The sequence below is a fragment of the Lampetra fluviatilis genome, chromosome 53 (genome assembly GCF_964198595.1).
Source record: "Lampetra fluviatilis chromosome 53, kcLamFluv1.1, whole genome shotgun sequence".
In the NCBI taxonomy this organism is placed as follows: Eukaryota; Metazoa; Chordata; class Hyperoartia; order Petromyzontiformes; family Petromyzontidae; genus Lampetra; species Lampetra fluviatilis.
This window is the reverse complement of record NC_136327.1, coordinates 6,482,778-6,505,056: the sequence shown is the minus strand read 5'-3', so window position 1 is coordinate 6,505,056 and position 22,279 is coordinate 6,482,778. Positions and strand designations below refer to the sequence as shown.

At 47.7% G+C, this 22,279-nt stretch overlaps 1 protein-coding gene across 1 annotated transcript in view; it reads left to right on the top strand.

Moving 5' to 3' along the window:
- Positions 1 to 20,645, top strand: part of PRPF3 (pre-mRNA processing factor 3) — a 30,869-nt gene extending 10,224 nt beyond the window's left edge. The window contains exons 7-16 of the mRNA XM_078879298.1: positions 2,313 to 2,688; positions 3,142 to 3,308; positions 4,271 to 4,380; positions 4,827 to 4,973; positions 6,313 to 6,412; positions 7,951 to 8,064; positions 9,667 to 9,785; positions 11,826 to 11,903; positions 15,199 to 15,260; positions 18,155 to 20,645. Coding sequence (XP_078735424.1) covers positions 2,313 to 2,688; positions 3,142 to 3,308; positions 4,271 to 4,380; positions 4,827 to 4,973; positions 6,313 to 6,412; positions 7,951 to 8,064; positions 9,667 to 9,785; positions 11,826 to 11,903; positions 15,199 to 15,260; positions 18,155 to 18,304 — 1,423 coding nt within the window. The 3' untranslated portion in view covers positions 18,305 to 20,645. The remainder of the gene's footprint in view (positions 1 to 2,312; positions 2,689 to 3,141; positions 3,309 to 4,270; positions 4,381 to 4,826; positions 4,974 to 6,312; positions 6,413 to 7,950; positions 8,065 to 9,666; positions 9,786 to 11,825; positions 11,904 to 15,198; positions 15,261 to 18,154) is intronic.
- The last annotated feature ends 1,634 nt before the right edge of the window (positions 20,646 to 22,279 follow it).

The following is a 22,279-nucleotide window of genomic DNA, read 5'->3' as shown; positions in this document are numbered from 1 at the left end:
CGGGCGGCTGGCCACCCACCCCCATCATGTGCCGTTCCGGCCTTCATTGGTGCTCGCTAACAGCACTTGCCCCAACAGTCTGTTCAGGTTATATGGGGGATCTTTGTGGACTACAGTTGGCACAGTCGGGGCCACAGGTGGTGCATCTGCCGGTCATCTCAGTCGGTTAACCCATGGCACCTGGGTCTGTCCCGTGACCTGCCAGCGAGCCTTCAACACTTCACGTGGCCTTCAAGTGCACATAGTCTGGCATAATTGCCGCGGTCACATGGTTGGACTACTGTTGTGACACGTGTGGATAGTTTGCGATAGGTGTGTAACGACGCAGAGAATGACAGATTTTTTTTTACAGATTGTAGCGAGTATTGTGTGTGTTGTGTAGGTGTTGGCTTTTCACGGTTGTGATATGGGTGGGTGATTTGCGTACGTGTGTAATGGTGCGTAGATTGAGATCGATTTTTATGGGTTGCAGTGAGTATCGTGTGTGTGTGTTGTTTAAGTGTTAGCAGTTTTTGATAAAAAAAAACATTATTAGCTAAGCATTCGAATGATTGCAATGTGATATCATGCAAGGTGCTGTGAATTGCCGTTGCATTTGAGTGCCCGATAAATGCAAATCCTTATCCTAAAATCCTTGTGATTATCATAATCGTCTCATCTCGCATAGACTATTGTATTGTCTTACTACCTGACGTGGCTATGAAGGTGCTGATCAATTTGCAGCATGTTCAGAATGCGACTGCGAGGGTGTTATAACCACAACACCACCTTCACATCATATTACACCCGTTTTGGCCTCGCTGCACTGGCTTTTAGTTTCACATAGAATACAGAGTAACATCCTATTAACTTGCAAAGCAGTGAACCATCTTGCCCCAGCCTACATCATTGGCATGCTACACCCATGTCCCCTCAACAGAGGTCGCAAACAGGTTTTGATTCCTTACCCGTACCCGTACCCGGTCGCAAACGGGTACCCGTACCTGGCCGTACCCGTACCCTGGCCGTACCCGTACCCTACCCGTACCCGGCCGGGTACGGGTATCGGGTACCTGATTGCGACCTCTGGGATGAAGCCATGTTGCAGGCGCGGGTGGGTTGATTCTAGGAACTTGAATTGTGAGAAGAGACAAGACGTTGGGAAATGAGTGACAAACAGTTACTCACCAGTGACTCACGGTCTACCCGTACCCGGCCGCACCAGAGTCGCAAACGGGTACCCGTACCCGACCGGGTAGCCGGGTATCGGGTAGGGTACGGGTATCGGGTACCCGGTTGCGACCTCTGCCCCTCAAGGTCCCTAAGATCTGGGGATGCAGATCTTCTCTGCATTCGCAGGTCGAAGCTTCGGCCTGTGGGTGACCGAGATTTTTCCCGTGTAGCCCCCAGGCTATGGAACGCTCTTCCATCAGATATCAGGGATCTCTGAGTCTGTGAACATTTAAAAAATGCGCCTTAAAACCTATTTATACATTTCCTGCTTATTAAACTTTTAGTTCATTTAGTAATGATTCTTAAAATGTATATATATATTATTTTCATGCTGAGTGTCTGCTGCTGCTGTCTTCTATAAAGTGCTTTCAAATCCTTGATGAAAAGCGCTATGTAAATGGACTTATTATCATCATCATCACCAACATCACTTAATCATCATCATTGTTGTCGACGTAATTTTAGTCGGCACGGTCTTCCCCATCCTGGTCTGAATCGTTGACTTTTACAGCAGTCGTCATTGTCACCCTGTATATTCTCTAATCCACGTGTTCCAAGTTGCGGCCTACGCAAATGCTAGAGCCCCCCTTGAACCTCGATATGTTAACTACCTCGCATGGTATACAGGAGGTCGTGGGTTCGATCCCAGCCCTGGGGCCTGTATATTTGGAGTTTGCATGTTCTCCCCGTAGTCGCGTGGATTTTTTTCCGGGTCCTCCGATTTTCCCCTCCACATTTCGAATCAACGTGCGTGTAGAGTATTTGGGTGCTATAAATTTCCACACTATGGGCCACTTCGTTGAGCTATCGTTTGTGTGCCCAGGTCAGGTCAGGTCACTTATGAAAAACAGCTCTCTCGCTGGTTCAGCAGTTCCACTGCTGGATTAATTTTTTTTCAGCCCGAGGACGACCGCTTGTGTTGCAATCGAAACGTCGTGATATATTATTTTTCTTTTGTTTTATTTTTCTACCTACGTGACTTTACCGAAAGAGTTATATAGCTCAGTCGGCCTCACCTGGTAAAATAAAAATAGTTTTCTTTTTAGTTTAATCTTATTACTCTGACCACAACTCCCTCCACCCCCAACTCCGTCCGCCAGGATGGGCGGCATCGCCGACCAGCTGGCCGGCAAGGACGCGGCCACCGCGGCGGCAGCCGCTGGCGGTGCGGCCCCTGGCGCGGTTCCCGGCGCCCGTCCGGCCCCTCTGATCCTGGACGACCAGGGCCGCACGGTGGACGCGGCGGGGCGCGCCGTGGAGCTCACGCACCGCATGCCCACGCTGAAGGCGAACATCCGCGCCGTGCGGCGCCAGCAGTTCAAGCTGCAGCTGAAGGAGAGGCCCACGGAGGACGTGGAGGCGCAGCACTTCTACGACCCGCGCGTGCCCGCCGAGGTGGCCTCGCGCCCGCGACGCCACTTCCGCTTCCACGATAAGGGCCGCTTCGAGAAGATCGCGCAGCGCATACGGTGCAAGGTGAGGGAGGGGAGGAGCGGGCGGCAGTGGCGGTGGCGGTGAAACTGCCGGGCGGAGTAACCATACGAGAGAGGGAGTGTTTGCAGTAACGAAGTAAAGTAAATTGAGTAAATACTGTAACGTTTTGCGTCCACTAAACCACAAGACGGTGCGCTGCTTACCGCGCGAGAGTTTTTAGAACGTTGCTTTTCTTCTTGTAGGGTTGTTCATCGATCGCGTGGTCGGCCTTAAACTTGATTAATCGAACGAGAAAGTAACTTTGTCCATTATTGATCGTTTGGATGTTCTCGTACAGGTTTAATTTAATTTTAACAAGTCAAATGTGGAGTGCTGTGGCAGGGCTCCTTAAAGTCTCGTTTTCTCACGAACAGAATCTTAAATCTCTTGTGGGGTGGCTCCGTTACACAGAGCCTAAGTGTTTTAACTACAAGAGCTGTTGATGTTTCCCGGTAGGCGCAATTGGAGAAGCTGCAGTCGGAGATCGCGCAAGCCGCCAAGAAGACGGGCATCCAGTCTGCCACCAAGCTGGCGCTCATCGCGCCCAAGAAGGAGCAGCAGGACGACGAGGTCCCCGAGGTGGAGTGGTGGGACTACTACATCCTGCCGTCGTCCTACGACCAGTACGTCACGCGTCCGCATACGGAGCGCAAGCGTGCGACCACGCTGCTCGCAATCGAGCGGAGAGTTTTGCAAAGTTCAAACCACGGTTGGGGGTGGTGGTGGTGGTGCTGGGGGGGGTGATTGACTGGAGCCGTCGCTCATTGTCGGTCGGTCGATGAAATTAATCGCCCACTTTGCCACGTTGCGGATACAAAATGTATGACGGTCGCAGTGATTACGCGGGAGTGATAGCGTGTGGTTGTTTCCATCGAGCGACTTTCCTGCGCCGTAGGAAAACGACACAAGTAACTTTGTGGATTTACGTGGCGTCTAAATGCGACCGCATCTTACGGTGGATGTACAGAAACAGTGGGAATATTTCTGAGAGAGAGCCAAGCATTAGTCTCGTTGTGGTTCTCTGTTCGAGTCGGTACGATACAATGTGGCTTTACACAGCATCTTAATTCCCACCGCACATACGGACACTGTGCACAAACAGTGGGCGTCCTCGTTTGAGATAAAAGTGGCAGTCGGTCACAGAGGAGAGAAGGAAGGTGGTTGGGGGAAGCTATTTGCACGCACGCCGGTCTGGCCGTGCATTCGTCAAGATGTTATCTCCCTCCCCATCGCATACAGGAGGTCGTGGGTTCGGTCCTGACCCTCACGCCTACTGTAGATTTTAAGTTTGCATGTTCTCTCTCTCTCTCCCTGCAATCGCGTGGAGTTTTCTATGGGTCCTCCGGTTTTTCCCTCCGCATTTAGAATCGACACGCATTTAATAAGAGTATTAGGCTGCTCTAAATCTCCGCGTGATAAGCCACTTCTATTGTTTGTGGCCAGAATGCTTCTTGATAAAAAAAAGAGCTGTCTAGCTCAGTGGGCCTTACCTGGTATGATAAAAAACAATAAGTTTTCAGTTGAAGGCATCCTGTGCGTGTAACGACGCTCGCTCTCTCTTTCCCGTCTGTGCGCGTCTCCCCAGCGAATCTGACGTCCACATGGTGCTGGAGAAGGGGCAGCTCGACGGCATCACCAACCTCGTGGAGCATCCCGCGCAGATCAACAGCCCCACCAGCGCCGACACCGAAATCGGTAGGGTGCACCCGTGACAGCAGCCGTGATGCACTGTTGCATGTGTACGTGCATGCGTTGAACTTAAATATATTTCTACAATTGCCGATGTTTCGGGCAAAAGCACGTGCTATGTATGTTGAGCTTCTTTCATAATGTACGTGAATGACCGTGCTAATCGGAGGTCACTGTTGTGACGTGTCTGGGTCCAGTGAATGAATTGTGTATAAATGAGTGAAAAATGTATGCTCCCTCACCCCGGCCTGTGTTCTAGATGCACCGTTGTGACGCATTTGTGTTGAATGAATGAATCACGAGTGCGCGAATGAATGATGCACCTTCCGCTCGTGCGCCTGTGTTCTACATTCACCGTTGTGCAACACCTATGTGTTCGGTGAATGAATGAATGCACGAGTGATGTATGTACAATTGCACCCCCGTGTGCGTGTCCCCTACCCCCACCCCAGCCGTGGAGAGCGACAAGCCGGTGACGCTGGGAATCTACCTGACCAAGAAGGAGCGCAAGAAGCTGCGCCGTCAGACCCGCAGAGAGGCTCAGAAGGAGCTGCAGGAGAAGATTCGCCTGGGTCTGGCTCCCCCGCCCGAACCCAAAGGTACCTGGTGCCCTCGCAGTCAATACCCGTCAACCTGTGGAAGCTGTTGTACGCAGGGCGATTTGTTTACGGATGGGCGTTGTTTGAAGCAAAGTGGGGAGCGTTGGCTTAGCGATTAGCGCGCCGGGCCACGAACCCGGCGCCACGAGTTCCATTCCCGCTCACGGCCACCACCGGTGACGATTATCTGAACCGGTCCTGGGCCTCCGCTAGGTCGACTCGGCCTCAAGTGACTACCTGGTGCTGTGTGTAAACATCGCCACTGGGGAGACAAAGGCGGCCGGGCGTGGTGCTGGCCACCCACCCCCTCGTATACTGTTCCGGCCTTCATAGGTGCTTGCTATTAGCACTTGTCCCAACAGTCTGTTAAGGCTATACAGGGGGTCTTTGTTGGTGAAGTGGTGGTGTCCCCCGGACATCATTCACTCGCCTTTGATCTTAACCGTGGCTGGGAATCTACCTCAGGCCCCCATCCACGTTAGTAGTACGGTGCGCTAACGACTGCGCCACTGCTCCCTGAGTGAAATCTAAATCTTAAGGTCGGAGGTGGTTAAATGAGCATTGAGGCATTGCTGCTAACCTTTTTACAGCACTGAGGCAGTGGTGGAAATTCCACAATAATATGGTGGGAGCAAGTCTCTCCATGTAGGACAGCTACTGGTTTAACATGTTGGCTTTCGCGACCAATATCCATAATACAGGCTTTTTGGATGAGATCGTGTAAATATATAAATGTGTCGTTAAACCCGCCACCACCAGACAGCCAATTAGTAAGCTAGTTGTAATTAATGGGGAATCGTCGTACTCAGATTGTAAATGTTGTGGCTTTGCTCTCCAACACACCGGTGTGCTGTACTAGTAACGAATTAGCATGTTTTGTTAACGTGACAAACCTTACTAATTGGCTGTGTCGGGTGGTGGCGGGTTTAACGACACATTTTCTATTTACGCGATCCAACCCAAAAACCTGTATTATGGAAGACAACTACTATTGACTTCCGCACAAATCGGTACCTGTTTTATTGAGCCCAGAAGGCTGATGGGCCGAGTCCACCCCCAACCGGAATGAAAACTCTCCACCTTACGATTTTGAGCTGTTGGCGCCTGCCAATCAGTAGAATAATAATAAAAATAGCAATAAAAGCAGAACAAGGATTGTTATTGTCGATCATTATGGTTGTGATGATTGCTATTCGTCATGTTCGAAGTTATTGCGACGGTTGTCACTGTAGTTCTCGTCGCCACCGCCATGGCGGTTATTGTCGTCGTCATCGTTGTTTTTGTTGTTGTTGTTGTGTCATACCTGCAATCGTCCGTTCCTCCTGATTGTCGCACTCAGTGAGGATCTCGAACCTCATGCGCGTGCTGGGCACGGAGGCCGTGCAGGACCCCACCAAAGTGGAGGCACACGTGCGGGCACAGATGGCCAAGCGGCTCAGGTGAGATTCACGCGCGCAGCTCTTGAACAAAAAACAAACACACAAAGATCCCACGTGTGGCACCTCCGATTAGCACGGTTGGCTGTGTAATGTGCAACACAAGCAATCATCATCGGGTGTGAAATCCACAGCAAGAAAATTTGAAGAAAAAAAATTTCTTGCAGTGGATTTCACACCTGATGATGATTGCTTGTGTTGTTGCAGTCGAAACGTCGTGAGAATTTTTATTGGTTTATATTTATTTTATTTTATTATTTCCCTTCTATGTGACTTTACCGAAAGAACCAAGAATATGAATCCCTGCAGTCACGAAAGCATTAAATAAAAAAATACAAGAGGCTGTTCGGGCAATTGAATTTCAAACCTGGGCCACTCGCGCGACTACCGCGATTAGCGGGGGCTACTCCATCGAGCTCTGTGACCCAACGGGCTGCCTGATCTAACCCCATAAACGAATGCAGTATAGACAAAGATCACCTGTATAACCTGAGTGGACTTTTGGAGTAATTGCTGTTGGTGAGTTGCACCGATGGAGGCCGGCACGGCGGATGAAGGGGGTGGATGGCCAGCAGTCCACCCGGCCGCCTTTGTCTCCCCAGTGGCAATGTTTACGCACCGCACCAGGTACTCATTTGAGGCTGTTGGCCTAGGGGAGGCCCAGGATTAGTTTCGATAATCGTCACTGATGTTGGCCGTGAGCAGGATTCGAACTCAGGTTGCCAGGTTCGTAGCACAGGTCTTTCCTCACGCACACGTCTGCTCTGTAGGCACATACGTACAAAATCTGAATCTTTATTTAGACTGGAGGAATCTTGACTTAAAGCTTTCGTGACTGCGGGAATTCATACTCTTTGGGTCTTTCGATAAAGTCACGTAGAAAAATAAATCACGACGTTTCGATTGCAACACAAGCAATGAAACTCTGTCACAGATGTCCAGTAGGATGTACAGCTCTGTACACACACACACACGTATCTACAGCTCTTTACATGCATACTCATGTCTACACGCACATCAGTAGTAATTTAAACACACAATCATATGTACCTTTGTACAAACACGCATATCTAAAGCTTTTTACATGCACACTCTCCTAACTATAGCTTTGTACAAACACAATCTGCAGAATTTTTAATGCACATATCTACAGCTCTCTCTGCACACATACGCACGTGTACAGGTTTCTCCACGCACATCAATACCCGCTATTCACCACTAAGTAACGGTGACATCACCACGACGCTTGTGCCAGGCCAGGTGCACTTTGAGGCCACGTGAAGTTGTGGAAGGCTCGCTGACAGGTCACGGGACAGAGCCCAGCTGCCGTGGTTTTACCGACTGAGATGACTGGCAGATGCATCGGCTGTGCCCCCTGCTGTGCCAACGCGCATGCACACATCTATATCTCCGTATAAACAAGCGCGTTGATCTTGGGCGCAATAATTTTCAACGCTTCCGTAAAGGCCGGCCAGCTAGAAATGCGTGCGGGCGGACGGACGGACGGAATGGACGCCGAGTGATCGCGCCGCTCTGCTCAGGGCCCACGAGGAGGCGAACGCGGCGCGGAAGCTGCCGGTGGAGCAGCGCAGGGAGAAAAAGATCAAGAAGCTGAAGGAGGACACGACCAGTGGCGTGCACATCTCCGTCTACAGGTGGTGGCTGGGTTTCTTTTAAAAAACTAAAAGTATAATGTGTTTATTGCAACAACACGTGGGCCCGGCAAACCACACCGGGAGATCCCAACAACAAGAAACAATCTGCAAGCATCCATTGCGGTGCAGGCGGGACCGGTAACGAAATAATCATTATTTTTATTTGTACGAGGAATCGAGGTGGTTTACGGGGGCGAGTTAACAAGGCCGGATATGGCATCTGCGATAGGCCGAGGTGTAAACGTAGAAGTGCAGAATCTAACCTCTGTTCCACTGCACAACCGAGCCGGCCTTAGCAGGCGCCGAGGTTGTTTTTTCCCCCACTGCGGAAGCCGAGTCGTGGAGAGCCGCTGACGGCACGCTCCGGCGAACGCGTCCGAGACGTTTGTGGGTGACGCTGTGACCTCGCAATGTTACCGGGTCCCGGCGACACGCACAGTGGGAGCTCGCTCGCTCGTTCCTGCTTGGGCAACCGAGCCAGGTTCAGAGACGGCTTCTCACGAGGCCATTGTAGCTAGGTTAGGTTGATTTCAGCTCGACTCGGTCAAATCGGTAGTGGGAGAAACCAGCCGTACCGTGAGGATCCCTCGTGCTGGCTCAGCTCGGAGTATCCCATTGGAAAAAGCGATAGGTGTGACGCTTAAACACCGCTGTGGCGAGATGTTAACTCCCTCGCCTGGTACGTAGGAGGTCATGGGTTCGATCCCGACCCTGGTGCCTGTATTTGGAGTTTGCATGTCTCTCTCCCTGTAGTCGCGTGGGTTTTTCTCCGGGTCCTTCGGTTTTTCCCTCCAACATTTAGAATTAACGTCACGCTTTTAGAGTATTTGGCTGCTATAAATTTACACATGATAGCCACTTCATTGCGCTATCATTTGTGGCCAGGTCGCTTCTGAAAAAGAGCTATATAGCTCAGTGGGCCTTACCTGGTAAAATAAAATTTGTTTAGTTTTTTAGTTTTGTGGAGGACGGTTGCCTCTTCGGCCACACTGGATGGAGGGACTGAGGACACTGAACACTGTGCAGGCAGTGGTACTGTGGCTTGCTTCTGCGGAGTACGCTTGAGGAAGGTGCAAGTGCCGCATCTATAAACTATTTTAAATTTACCAGGTAAGGCCCATCTGAGGACGGAGCCAGCACCGCTGAGGTTATTTTGATTGAGGATTTTTTTTATCCAGGTTTGATACCCCGTCCATGGTTTAATGGGGGTCTCAAGTTGAGCGAGTTCATATCATAATCATCGCTCACCGCTGATGTTATCCACAGCCAACATCAGTGGAATATATCTGAACCGGTCTTGGTCCCCACTCCCTCCTTCACGAGCCTGCACTCATCAACCTGCTGAAGTAGAGCCAAAAAGACCCCGTGACACGGCACAGGGAGGCGTTCATCCAACAGTGGATCTTTCAAGGACTCTGGATGAGTATTCATCATCATCCATCAGCCTTGATTAATCCACCGCCGGATGAAGGCCTCCATAAGCCATCGCCATCCCTCGCAGCCGTTCGATGCGACAATCCATCTCGCTCGCGCGCAAGGGCCGATCTCATTGCAGCGTCTCCGCCGGTAATATTCGTGACCATTTTACTTCCTCTCGCACAGGATCCGTGACCTGACGAACCCGTCAAAGAAGTTCAAGATCGAGACGAACGCGAACCAGTTGTTCCTCACCGGAGGCGTGGTCCTGCACAAGGACGTCAACGTGGTGGTCGTCGAAGGCGGTAAGTGATGCCTGCGCCTCTCGCGCGATCACAAGCCCGCTGTATGAATGCGTGGAGCTGGAGACCGTGGCGCATATCGTCTCCGGCTGTGAAGTGCGTCAGGGCGTGCTGGAGGAGGCTGTCGCGCGTGGCTCTGTGGCTATGTGGCCTGACGACGTCCACTCGCAAAACATTGAAATACTACACATGTAGTTCATATATATCTTCTTGCGCACCTGGTTGCTGTTCTCACTGCGTGAGTGTCACGTGTAAAAGCTATGAAATAAACAAATAACAAGATACCCAATTAGGTCGCGCTTGCTGCACCGTCTCCGGTGACGTAAATCAGTGCAGACGGCAGCGTTTCGTTTTCATTAATTTCGACCACCCCCCTCTCCCCCCCCCCGGGGACCCTGGGCTCATTTCCGCCGGTGGTTTCTCGGCTCACCGTAAATAGCTCGCGCCTCGCGAGATATTTTTTCTCTTTAAAGCGACCGCCACGGCGGGATTTATTTTAATGCGAGTTGTCAGGCAAGATCTTTCGACGACACAAATGAGCTCTTCACCCGTGACTCACGTGGCGGGGGATGCGGGTAGGCGGAGGTCGGCGCTGATCAGTCGCTTTAGCGGTAAAAACATTTCGCTTTGTGTCCGTGTCTTCAAAAAATGAAAATTTCAGCGGAGGTGGATCTGAGATTTATTCTGTCGTCATGAGAAAGAAGGTACGCTCTGTCTTGGGACAACTTGGATGGCTTCTATTTATATACACGTTATTTTGCACCTTCGTAAAACAAATGTTCTTTGTGGGCTTTTTTTTCTGCCTCGCAAGCGATATGTTACACGCCGGCAGTCTGCCAGAGAAGGAGTAACGTCTATAAAATGACGATAGCTTGCGCACACAGCACACGACCGTCGCCAGACACGCCGCGTAAAAGTTTACTGGTCTGCACAAGTTTTCGGCGCTGACATAATCATTTTTTTTAAACACCCCCCGTTTATTTGATTTTAAGTCAATTTCGCAAACCGCTCAACTGAAAACGGATTTAGTAAGCTATTTAAATGTGTCGGGTAATTTCCGCTACTTTATGGGATTTTGTGTGTGCAAGTTGATGGCGCATTTCAGTAAATTAAGCAATGTAAGGGTTTTATAGATTGTCCACGAGGGACATCTGAAAGAACACTGGAAATTGGTCTCCGGAATTGATAAATAATTACCTGCCAGCGAGTAGAGAGAGAGGTACTTAAACCTCTGTTGTGCCGCATTGTGAAACTCGTATGGCAGAGTCATGGGGGAGCGCGGTGGTGTACTTCACAACATGTACCTGACAGCGTATATGGGAACGGTGGCACGGTAGTTGGCGCACTTGACTACGAACCTGGCCGCCTGAGTTCGATTCCCGGCCACGGTTATAACGTGAGTGCCGAGTGATATCTGGTCCCCTGCTTGAACCTCACTGTCGCCAAACCGCACTAACCAGAGTGATGAAGTATGGTCAAAACAATCCCTGTGACCGACATGGCGTGGGGAAGCCTTAATCGGCCAGTGGATTGACAACAGGCTCAAAGTGAAAGTTGAACAAGACAAATGGATGTGTGATCTCAGCTCCCACCACCGTACCTTTGGTTTTGCCACCCTTAATAGGTGCTCGCTAACTGCACTTGCCGTACCAAGCTAACAGGGGTTGTGCTTGTCATCTGCGGGAGTAGATATGAGTGCGCGCCAGTTGGCGTTTATCACTCGCGTGTTTCATCTTCTTGGTTCTTTCGGTAAAGTCACGTAGAAGGGAAATAATGAAATAATAAAAATTTAACATAATAAAATGCAATTCTCACGACGTTTCGACGCTATCTTTCCGACAGCTGTTTCTTCACCTGAGGACGGCTGCTTGCGTTGTGGCCGAAACTTCGTGAGAATTTAATTTAATTGTTGTATTTTTATTATTTTATTATTTCCCATCTACGTGACTTTACCGAAAGAACCAGGAGTATGAATCCCTGCAGTCACGAAAGCTTTAAATCGAAATTTAAACTCACGTGTTTGTTTGTTGTTTTGTTTGTCAGGACCAAAATCTCAGAAGAAGTTCCGGCGGTTGATGATGAATCGCATCAAGTGGGCCGAGGAATCCAACTCGAAAGAATGTGAGACCGAGTGTCGCGCAGCGTTTCCAATGCATGCCGCCTCTCCGCAGAATACTCCCTGCCGCTAATCACAATTGCTTTTGGGCAGGCATATCCGTAGGGAGAGGGGTGTGGGGCCAGGGGCATAACCCCCCCCTGCCCCCCGACGCTTTCAAACTTTCAAACTAAACCAGAAGTATCACATCTGACACCGTGACTTCAAAGTGTGGGCCCCCCACAAAGCGCCAGGGCCCGGGACGGTTGCACCGACGTGCCATGCCCTAGGGCAGGGGTCGGCAACCAAAATAACAAGAAGAGCCATTTCTTTCCAATTCGGTACAAAATTCAGTATTTCAAGAGCCGCAATGCATCTGAGTACATACTGTACATACGTACATATCGTCAAGAAGCAGCCCGTAAAGAGCCGCATGCAGCTCCGGAGCCGTAGGTTGCCGACCCCTGCCCTAGGGGACGGCTCTGTGTTTAGGAGTTCAGAGAGCTCGGCTCTCGGTGTGTACAGAACACATTTCCAAACAATGCCTCGTGTCATAATTGGTTTTTTACCCTTCTATCTGGAAACAAAACTGACACCTTTTTTACAAGGAGTCATGTTTACATAGACCACAATACCTGCAGTCATAATGCAAACAAAAAACATAACTCTGATAATGTGCACTGTCCTTGAAGTTGATTGGTCCACACCCGAGACAGCTTTCCTTAGAGCCTAGTCTCACATGGGTTCGACCAGATGACGCCAAAAGGCGCACAACTCAAAGACAATGCACCATCAGAGTATGAGAGCTCGGGGTAAGCATTTACACCATTGGAACCTCATTTGCCAGTAAAAGAAGGGTAAAAAACCAATTATTATATTTTTTACTGGCAAATGAGGTTCCAGTGGAATGCCTCGTGTTGTTTGGCACGGCGTCTTGACGTTTCGCTGCCACTTCCCTGGGAAGCTGCTTCTCTTCGGTTCCTGAAGAGGCTCCCAAGCAGCACATGGAGGCGTAAACGGAGATCGGTGCGACGCAAAAACAACGCAGCGCACGTCGCAAAAGACGTCAACCGATCGGAAGGAAGCGTCTCTCGAGGGCCAGATTCGCACTTTGACGTCGCAGCCAAAACACGTCTCATTGGCTTGGTGATTTTGCCCCTCTGTTGACGATGATTGTGGAGGTATCGCCACATTTGGCCATAAATTTGGACAAGGAACACGTGGCTTTTTGTGGGGTGTCCTGGTAAAACTTGGTAACCAACTAAAGTCGTTCTCTTTGGTTTTTTCGGTAAAATCACGTAGGTAAAAAATACAAATAAATCGCGACGTTTCGGGCGCAACACAAGCACACCACATGTTGTGCTTTCGCTAGGTTGTCCCCACCTGAAGAAGGACGCTTGTGTTGCGCCCGAAACGTGATTATATTTATTTATTTACATTTTTTACCTACGTGACTTTACCGAAAAAAACAAAGAGTATGAATCCTTGCAGTCACGAAAACTTCAAATCTAGAACTAAAGTCGTTGTTGTTGAGAGTGGAGTGGGCTTTTGCTGAGAATCAGATATAGAAACAGACTATTTATATTTGAGGAATACAATGAGCTATCAAGCGCTTTTTCACCGATGTCCAGTAATGGATGGAAAAATGTGCGTGTTTAAATTGTGTGGCCATATGTGGGGGAGACGATGCAATAAAAACGATTGCAAGTGGATTGCAAAGAGTTGCAATAAAGCTGGCATGGGTTATCTTTAGAAATAAATTCCGTGGGTTATAAAGTTTTTTTTTTATGGGACACCGTATAATTTGGGTCCTACATTTATAAACGGATCTCTGCAACGGTAAGAATCGTAGCACATCAAATTCTGACTTGGGTAAACTACAACAGGGGCTCCTGAAGTTTACTGCATGCCGTACTTTATCCGGACCATTGGTGTCGCGGTGCGAGTAGTTTCTCTCGCGCATCGTTAACTACGGGGTACTTGAGCACGGTTGGCTACGTATGGTGCGAAAGAAGTTCTACGTACATATGTACTACTGCGTAGTCGCATTGTGCCACTGTGCTCAGCCAGGACAGACCCATCGACTATATAACGACTGACTTCATGCCCCGATTCACAAATACGAAGTAAGCTTCGTAACAGCGATGCTGCACCACTCCGCTTCTCTTCGCGCATTTATCTGGCTGTGTGCGTTTAAATTTCGATTTAAAGCTTTCGTGACTGCAGGGATTCATCTTCTTGGTTCTTTCGGTAAAGTCACGTAGAAGGGAAATAATAAAATAATAAAAATAAAACATAATAAAATGCAATTCTCACGACGTTTCGGCCACAACGCAAGCAGCCATCCTCAGGTGGAGAACAGGTCTGTCGAGAAGACAGAGTCTGTGTGTCATTCAGACGCTGTCTTCTCGACAGACCTGTTCTCCACCTGAGGACGGCTGCTTGCGTTGTGGCCGAAACGTCGTGAGAATTATTTTATTATGTTTTATTTTTATTATTTTATTATTTCCCTTCTACGTGACTTTACCGAAAGAACCAAGAACATGTGTGCGTTTAGTTTGTTGTCCTTCCCCGCACCTCCGATGAGCACGGTTGGCTACGTACGGTACGAAAGAAGTTCAACGCACATGCATGCAACCACCTCAATGTAAAGCTGCAGCCGTTGCACTGCGGCAATATCAGCAGCCGTACGAAAAAGAAGCAGGGGGCCCTGTTGCATTGGGATGTTTGGCCAAGTAATAGGTTTTTACCCTTTTATCTGGCACCAAAACTGACACCGTTATACAAGGGATCATGTTGCAATAACCACAACACAAGCAGTCAAAATGCAAACAAAAAGAGACAACTCTGGTAATGATATGCACTCTCCTTGAAATTGATTGGTCCACACCCGAGACGGCTTTTCTTAGAGCCTAGTCTCCACTGGTGTTGGACCAGATGACGACGCCTTTTGACTGCTTGTGTTGTGGTTATTGCAAACATGGTCCCTTGTGTAAAGGTGTCAGTTTTGGTGCCAGATTAAAGAGTAAAAATCTATTACTATATCTTGCTACTGGCAAAGAAGGTCTCAATGTTTGGCCAAGTTCATTCTGATTTCCACATTTCCGATCCGTGTCATTAGCAGGTAACAGTTGACTGATTGAGACCTCCATCGCTGGCTGGGTCGTGGCCGATAATAATTTATATTTATTTGTCAGGCGCCTTCCACTAATGTCTCAAGGCGCCACTAATATCTCCTGCATGTTAACAGCTGACTAGTCCACTGTTGATGCTGTGTGTGTGTGCGCGTGCGTTTCTGTGTTGTGTGTGTGTGGTGTGCAGCTGACAGCCTGTCGAGTGAGATTCGCCGGAGGAAACCCAACTCCTGCACTCTGGTTTGGGAGGTAATGGACAATACTTACCTTGCGATAGTTTCCTTTCATCTAGCTCAGTGGTTCTTCACCCGGGGTGCACGCACCCCCACCCCCCCCCCCTGGGGTGTGAGTTGCCCTTTCCGGGGCGTGCGAGGCATGGGCAGATTTTTTTTTAAGCTAAATCATCGAAACACAAATTAAGGGCACGTAAGCACAACTTTGTTTTATTCTTAAACGTGATACATTTTAACAATTGATAACCAAAGGGGGTGCAAGGCTGCAATGAAGGTTAAGAACCACTGGTTTAGAGCAATGTGCGAGCCCATTGAATCAAATTATAGACTCACAAATTGGTCATTAAGTACATTTATAAATGCGCAACTCTTATAACCTAGGCTATCACGAGTGCCAAATATTCGTACATTGCAAGCTCTATTGAAAAATTCTCTCTTGCGTTTTCTACTGAACTGGTCGAATGTCTGTAAAAGAGTCTCGAACATCGTGCAGCGGCAGTGAGTTCCAGGCTGATGGACTGGTGAGTGGGTGGGTGAGTAGGTGAGTGAGTAGGTAGGTGAGCGAATGGGTGGGTGAGTGAGTAGGTGAGTGAGTAGGTGAGTGAGTAGGTAGGTGAGTGAGTGGGTGAGTAGGTGAGTGAGTAGGTAGGTGAGTTTCATGCCGATGGACTGGTGAGTGGGTGGGTAGGTGAGTGAGTGGATAGGGGAGTTCCATGCCGGTGGACCGGTGAATGGGTGGGCGAGTAGGTAGGTGAGTAGGTAGGTGAGTAGGTAGGTGATTGAGTGGGTAGGTGAGTTCCAGGCCGGTGGACCGGTGAGTGGGTGGGCGAGTAGGTAGGTGAGTAGGTAGGTGATTGAGTGGGTAGGTGAGTTCCAGACCGATGAACTGGTGAGTAGGTGAGTGAGTAGGTAGGTGAGTTCCAGGCCAATGGACTGCTGACCGCAAAGCTGCGAGGTCCAAATCTCGCCGTCCCGAGTTGGCCACAAAGATCTGACCGTCATGAGCTGCCGAACAAAGATGGCAGCAATAATCAATAAGGGATGGAGGTGGCTGGGTGGTTCGGAAGCCATTGACCCGATGAGCACCCGAGATCCTGACTTTAAAAACCGGATTTCAGTCGCCTCTGTTTAAACCTGATTCTCAAAGTGTTGCGAGTTGAGTTGGTGGCAGAGCCGTGGGTGTACTTGTAAATTATTCGTTGGTGCACTTGACGCATATTCGTTGGCGTACTTGCAACTTATTCGTTGGTGCAATTGTAATGTGTTCGTTGGCGAACTTGTAACGTATTCGTTGGTGCAATTGTAATGTATTCGATGGTGCAATTGTAATGTATTCCTTGGCGTATTGCAACGTATTCGTTGGTGCAATTGTAACGTATTTGTTGGCGTACTTCTAACGTATTCGTTGGTGCAATTGTAACGTGTTCATTGGTGGACTTGTAAAGTATTCGTTGGTGCAATTGTAACGTATTCGTTGGCTCGGGGGGCCCGCAGCACAGCTTGCCGAACTTGGCAGCGTGAAGTTACATCCCCTCCCAAGGGGCAGGCAACACATTGCCGGGGAAATCCTCACACTGACCCCGTGGGGCGTGAAAACAATGGCTTGGTGACCCCCCGCTCTTCCTGCCGGCATTGCCACTGGCTCCTTTGTTTCTTTAATTTGGTCCGGTTTGTTTGAAAAGCGGGGGGGGGGAGTGCATAAATAGCTTAAGGATCGCACTGAACCGTGCGTGACATTTCCTGCCATCTCCAAATCGCCTTCATGTTTGTTGTTAATTCATTGTTTTGTTTGTTTAACGAAAGTGTTCGGCGTGAGTGCCTGCCACTTGAAATATTACAATGTGAAAAATAATGGGGACCCGTGTGCCCTAAGTTCTCGTGGGGAATTAACCATAGGTTTCAACATCCATACAAAAACAACCTCTACACACACACGCTCTTGTCTGTTTAGTTCCAGGAAAGTCGACGGTAATTCTCCAGAGATGACAAAAAACACCGGTTTCGCTTCATTTCTTTATAATTAATCTGTTAGCATTTTTGTTTCTGCGGCCGTGTTGCTGACGCTGTCATCCTGTGTGCCCCCCCCCCCTAGTTATATTTGTTCCAAAGTTCGTCGCACCCCCACCGTTCCTTAAGTTGCACGTCCAAATGGCATGCCGTTGTGACAGTGATCGCTCACGTTTCACGTGGTGAAGACATTTGTAGGGAGCTGCAGTTGCTAAATTACACAACTTGTCTGTGCCTAAACACTCATTGGTGTTTGTCTTGTATTGCGTGTGCGCAGTTTGAATATAATTCAGGGCATTCATTGCTCGCACTATAAAAGCTCACGTTTTGAGATCGTGTGGACATTCATCGGAGCGGAGAGATAATATATATGTTTTTTTTTGTCCACAGTGGTATTGACAAATGTGTTAGAATGTTTTGGTATTTGTGCTTGTATGTATGTTGAACTTATATTCTTGGTTCTTTTGGTAAAGTCACGTAGAAGGGAAATAAAATAATAAAAATATGAAACAATAAAATTCTCACGACGTTTTGACTGCAAAACAAGCAGTCATCATCAGGTGTGAAAAATTTCTTCCACAACAGGAACATTTTCTTGCTGTGGATTTCACACCTGATGATGATTGCTTGTGTTGCAGTCGGAACGTCGTGAGAATTTTATTGTTTTATATTTTTATTATTTCCCTTCTACGTGACTTTACCGAAAGAACCAAGAATATGAATCCCTGCAGTCACGAAAGCTTTAAATCAAAATTCATGTTTAACTTCTTTCGCACCGTACGTAGCCAATTGTGCTCATCGGAGGTGTGAGGGAAGAACGACAACCACTGCCAATGCAGTATCACGAAATAGAAAAAAAAATTCTAATCTGAGCGCATATTGTGTTGCAACTTATTTCCGCAGGGCACGGCCAAGGAGCGGAGCTTCGGAGAAATGAAATTCAAGCAGTGTCCCACCGAGAGTTTAGCGAGAGAGCATTTCCGCAAGCACGGTGTGGAGCAGTACTGGGATCTGTGCTTGAGCGAGTCCGTGCTGGAAATGACGGAGGACTGAGCCCCGTCGTAGGCTAGCTGTAGAATCGACGCCCCCCTCCAACCTCCCGTTGCCCTCCTATCTTCCCAGCGCCGTTCCCTCGCTGTGTGTTTCTACGATTCTTTAACGCGGAAGAAGTTGTGACGGCGAGGGGGCCCGGCCGGCTTGGCTTGTTTGTAAATTTAAGGAAAGAAAAAACTAATTTTTTTTTGGTCCTTCCTCCCTTTTCAATCCTTGTCCATTGTTTTATTACGGTATGTTGTGGGAGTAAGGGCCAGCAAAAGTTTAGTGCGCGATTCTCAGGAGTGAATCACGGAGGCATGCGGGGTACGTTTAGTTTTTTTTCAGAGAAGGATTAAAAAACGTGGGTTGTTTTGGTCCCGCTATGGATCTCGCTCCAGTTTGCGTGCTCGGTCTTCGGGAAACAGTCTTGACTGCCCTTCCCGTAACCTCAGCTGGCGACGTGCGGAATGAAACGCGCCTAACGATCATTCACCGTTATCAACATCCTTAAAAGCACAACAATTGTGATCCTTTCCTCCCCAGTTGAGGCTTAAACCATCTTCAACTTAATGGATAGAGTGCAGAATCATGTAAACGTTGATGTTTTGTAAAAGAAAAAAATAATTCTACGTTTATCCTGGTTGTGCTGTGCATGTCATGAGATGCGGTGTTCATTCAGAACTCTCACAGAGCAGGGCCCACCCTTCATGTTAAAGAATGGCCCACAGACGCGGATATCACAGCTTGCATCCGAGATGACCTCGAGTCCACACAGTAGAGGAGCGGCACTTTTCCACCCGCCCTGCCAATGAGAGTAATGTCCGTCGCATGACGGTGAAACTGATATTTAGTCATAAAATTGAGTACAAAACTGATATCGGATTTTTTTTTCTGCTGCGATCAACGTTGACCGTTCTGAGACCATCTCTACGTTTGAGAACCCGGTTTAATCGCAGGTGACGGAAACCATGATTTTTAACCCAGGACCCTCAGCGGTGCTAGTTTGGCACTGATCAATGAGCCACCAGGCCCCACCCCGCGTGAATCGATAATACTGAACAATCTCCCAAGTTGAAAGGCAGATGAATCGACCGTTTGGCATGATGCATTTGCAATGCGACGTGTGTGCGGTCTGTCTCGTATTGCATCGCATCTTTGGCAACGTAAACTTTGCAACAAAGATCGCCGATGTTTGCAGACACGCGTAACCCCAAGCGTGGATTTCCCGGTCAGGCTTAGCTCGGAGCCTTTTTGTCAACCTTTCGCCACCATGCACGGCTGCGTGGACACCCTCGAGAATTGATGCCCGCAGTAGTGCGTGGCAAAAGTAGAAATCCGCACGAGATTTGTATCCAGTTGGGTAGGCAACTGCTCGCTCCAGTCTGTGTACGAACCAATAATGTGTACACCACCATCGCTGCGGTCAGCTTGTGTCACGCGAGTTTTACCGTCTTAATCCTGAATATTCTTTCGATGCCGTGAAAGCTACCCACCCCCTCTCACTGATGTTGTATTCCTAGCTGTGTGCGCACTTTTGTACACTTGTGCATAACATACACTCGCTCGGGTACTTGGCGGGTTCTCCACTTAGTGTGCTTTTATCATTTTTTTTCAGGCCACCTCATATCTATACAACCCAATGGGTTCCAACTATTTTATTCTTTGCCATGTATTTGCCCACGAGCCCGGAGGAGATAACTCACTTGTCGGTACCACCTGAAGCGGTGGCATCACTTTCTTTGATCCCATATGTTGATGTGGCCAAAAACAGTGAATTGTAACCATTTGAAATGAGTGGGCTCTCAAAAAACTGTTTGAGCCATGTACATTGGTACCTTTATGGGTTTGCTACCTTAGGTGATACCAATTTCTCTTTGGGGCCCATGGACTTATTAGAGAGAGAAGTTAATATTTATGAAAACTGGGTTGTCATTAGATTACACTATGCCATCCGTTTTGGCTCACTGGGAGTGCAGGGGGGTGGGATATTCAAGTCAAGTGAGCTGCCCTTGAATCTAAATATTGGACAAAAATAATTAGTTTTGTAATGAGAAGTATGTGTACGTGCACGTTTGTGCAGTAATGTCGGTATCATTTTTATTTTTGTCAGCATACCGTTGGTAGTTAAATATTGTATCACGGTAATAAATGCCGGTTCAGAGCTTCAGATGAGACACCACCACCATGGATTCGCATGTAGAATTGGCATACGCGTGCGTGAAGAAAAACAAAAAAATCGCCATAAGACGCAACCAAATATAAAAGCGAGAAAGTATGCCTCTGTTCAATGACTAATTTTAGCGTGCGTTTTGATATTTGAGATGTTAGACGGGATTTAAAGATGTGCTTTCATGACGTGTGTACATATACTTTATTAATAAAAAAAAAATAACAATTGAAAAAAAAATCATACATGGACTTCCCCGGTGAATGGATTTTAAGAATTGTGTGCAATACGAGCGATGTTATGGGACCTTTTTGCCAGTACCTGCTCACCCCGAGTTATAAATACCCTGATATTGCATTGTCTTTGGTACCATTCGCCTTTTGGTGTTCTCTGCTCCGACACTGGTGAGACGAGGCCAATCAGTTTCGAGGACAATGCATATATTATATTATCAAAGCATTTTTGTTTGCATGCTCACCACAAGTACGTGTGGTGAATACAGACATGATTCTTTGCAAAAGGTTTCTATTTGGTGTTTGAACACCTGTTTTATTGCCTAAAGGGGCAAAACTATTTTTTTTTCATGCGAGCTATGTTTGTGGCCAGCAGAGAGCAGTGCAGAAAAAAAACATTCTAATGTAAACTTTTTTTATTTTATCCGGTAAGACCCACTACGTTATTTAGCTCGTTTTTAAGAAGCGATCTGGCCACATGTCAAATGTTAGCTCAACAAAGTGGCTTATTTCGTGGGAATTTAAAGTAGAGGGAAAACCCAGAAGACCCGGAGAAAAATCCACATGACTCCCGGGAGAACACGGGGAGAACATGGAAACTCCAAATATACAGGCGCCAGGGTCGGGATTGAACCCACGAACCTCCTGTATACCAGGCGAGGTAGTACACATGCCCCCACGTTTATCCTACATGGATCGGATTGGCAAAATATGGGGTTTATAACCCCCACGATCCGCACGGTGTGGGGAAAGCCCCCATCCAGCAGTGGACTGTCATGTTGCTGTACATGCAAGCGCACACACAGTAAACATTTTCAATGTCCTGTATATACATAATACCAAACGCAGTTAAATTAACACATCACATAAAATCTTCTAAGGCTAACAAAATACTACACAAAGCTAGCGAATTATTATTAATAGAGAGAATACAACACAACAGGAGTGAATTATCCAACATTTCTGAATCGCTAAAGCATTTACATTTAAATATAAGCAATAGTGTGTCCATGCATGATTGGAATATAATCGAAACTATAACACAACAATCGGCTGATAATGTGTTTAATCTAACAAATGCTAACCAAATTAACAAATTTTCTAGACTTTACAATAAACAAATCCCTATTAAAAACGAACAATTTAAAAACAAAACCGTAATGAACTTGACTAACACTGATTTAACCACTGACATGATTTCTGTCCTTTCTAAAGGCCTTAACTTTGCCGTTACCCCACGCACAATTCCAGTGGATGAGATAATTGCTGAGGTAGAATCAGCAGTAAGACTCCTTCCACATAATGAGGCAGAGATGACTAGACACGAGGTTGCCAAAATTATTGAGAATAGTAAAGTACCTAAAGTAAATATTATCTCGAACGAGGCAAAAGCCTTAAGAGAGCTTCGTCTAAACAAAGATATTCAAATCCTAGCAGCTGACAAGGGCCGCACTACAGTAGTGATGTCACGAGCCGATTATGATAATAAAATTAAAGATTTATTAGAGGAAAGTACCTACATTAAAATTAAACGAGATCCAACTAATACTTTGGAACGTAAGACTACTGCAATCATTGCAAATTCATTAATCC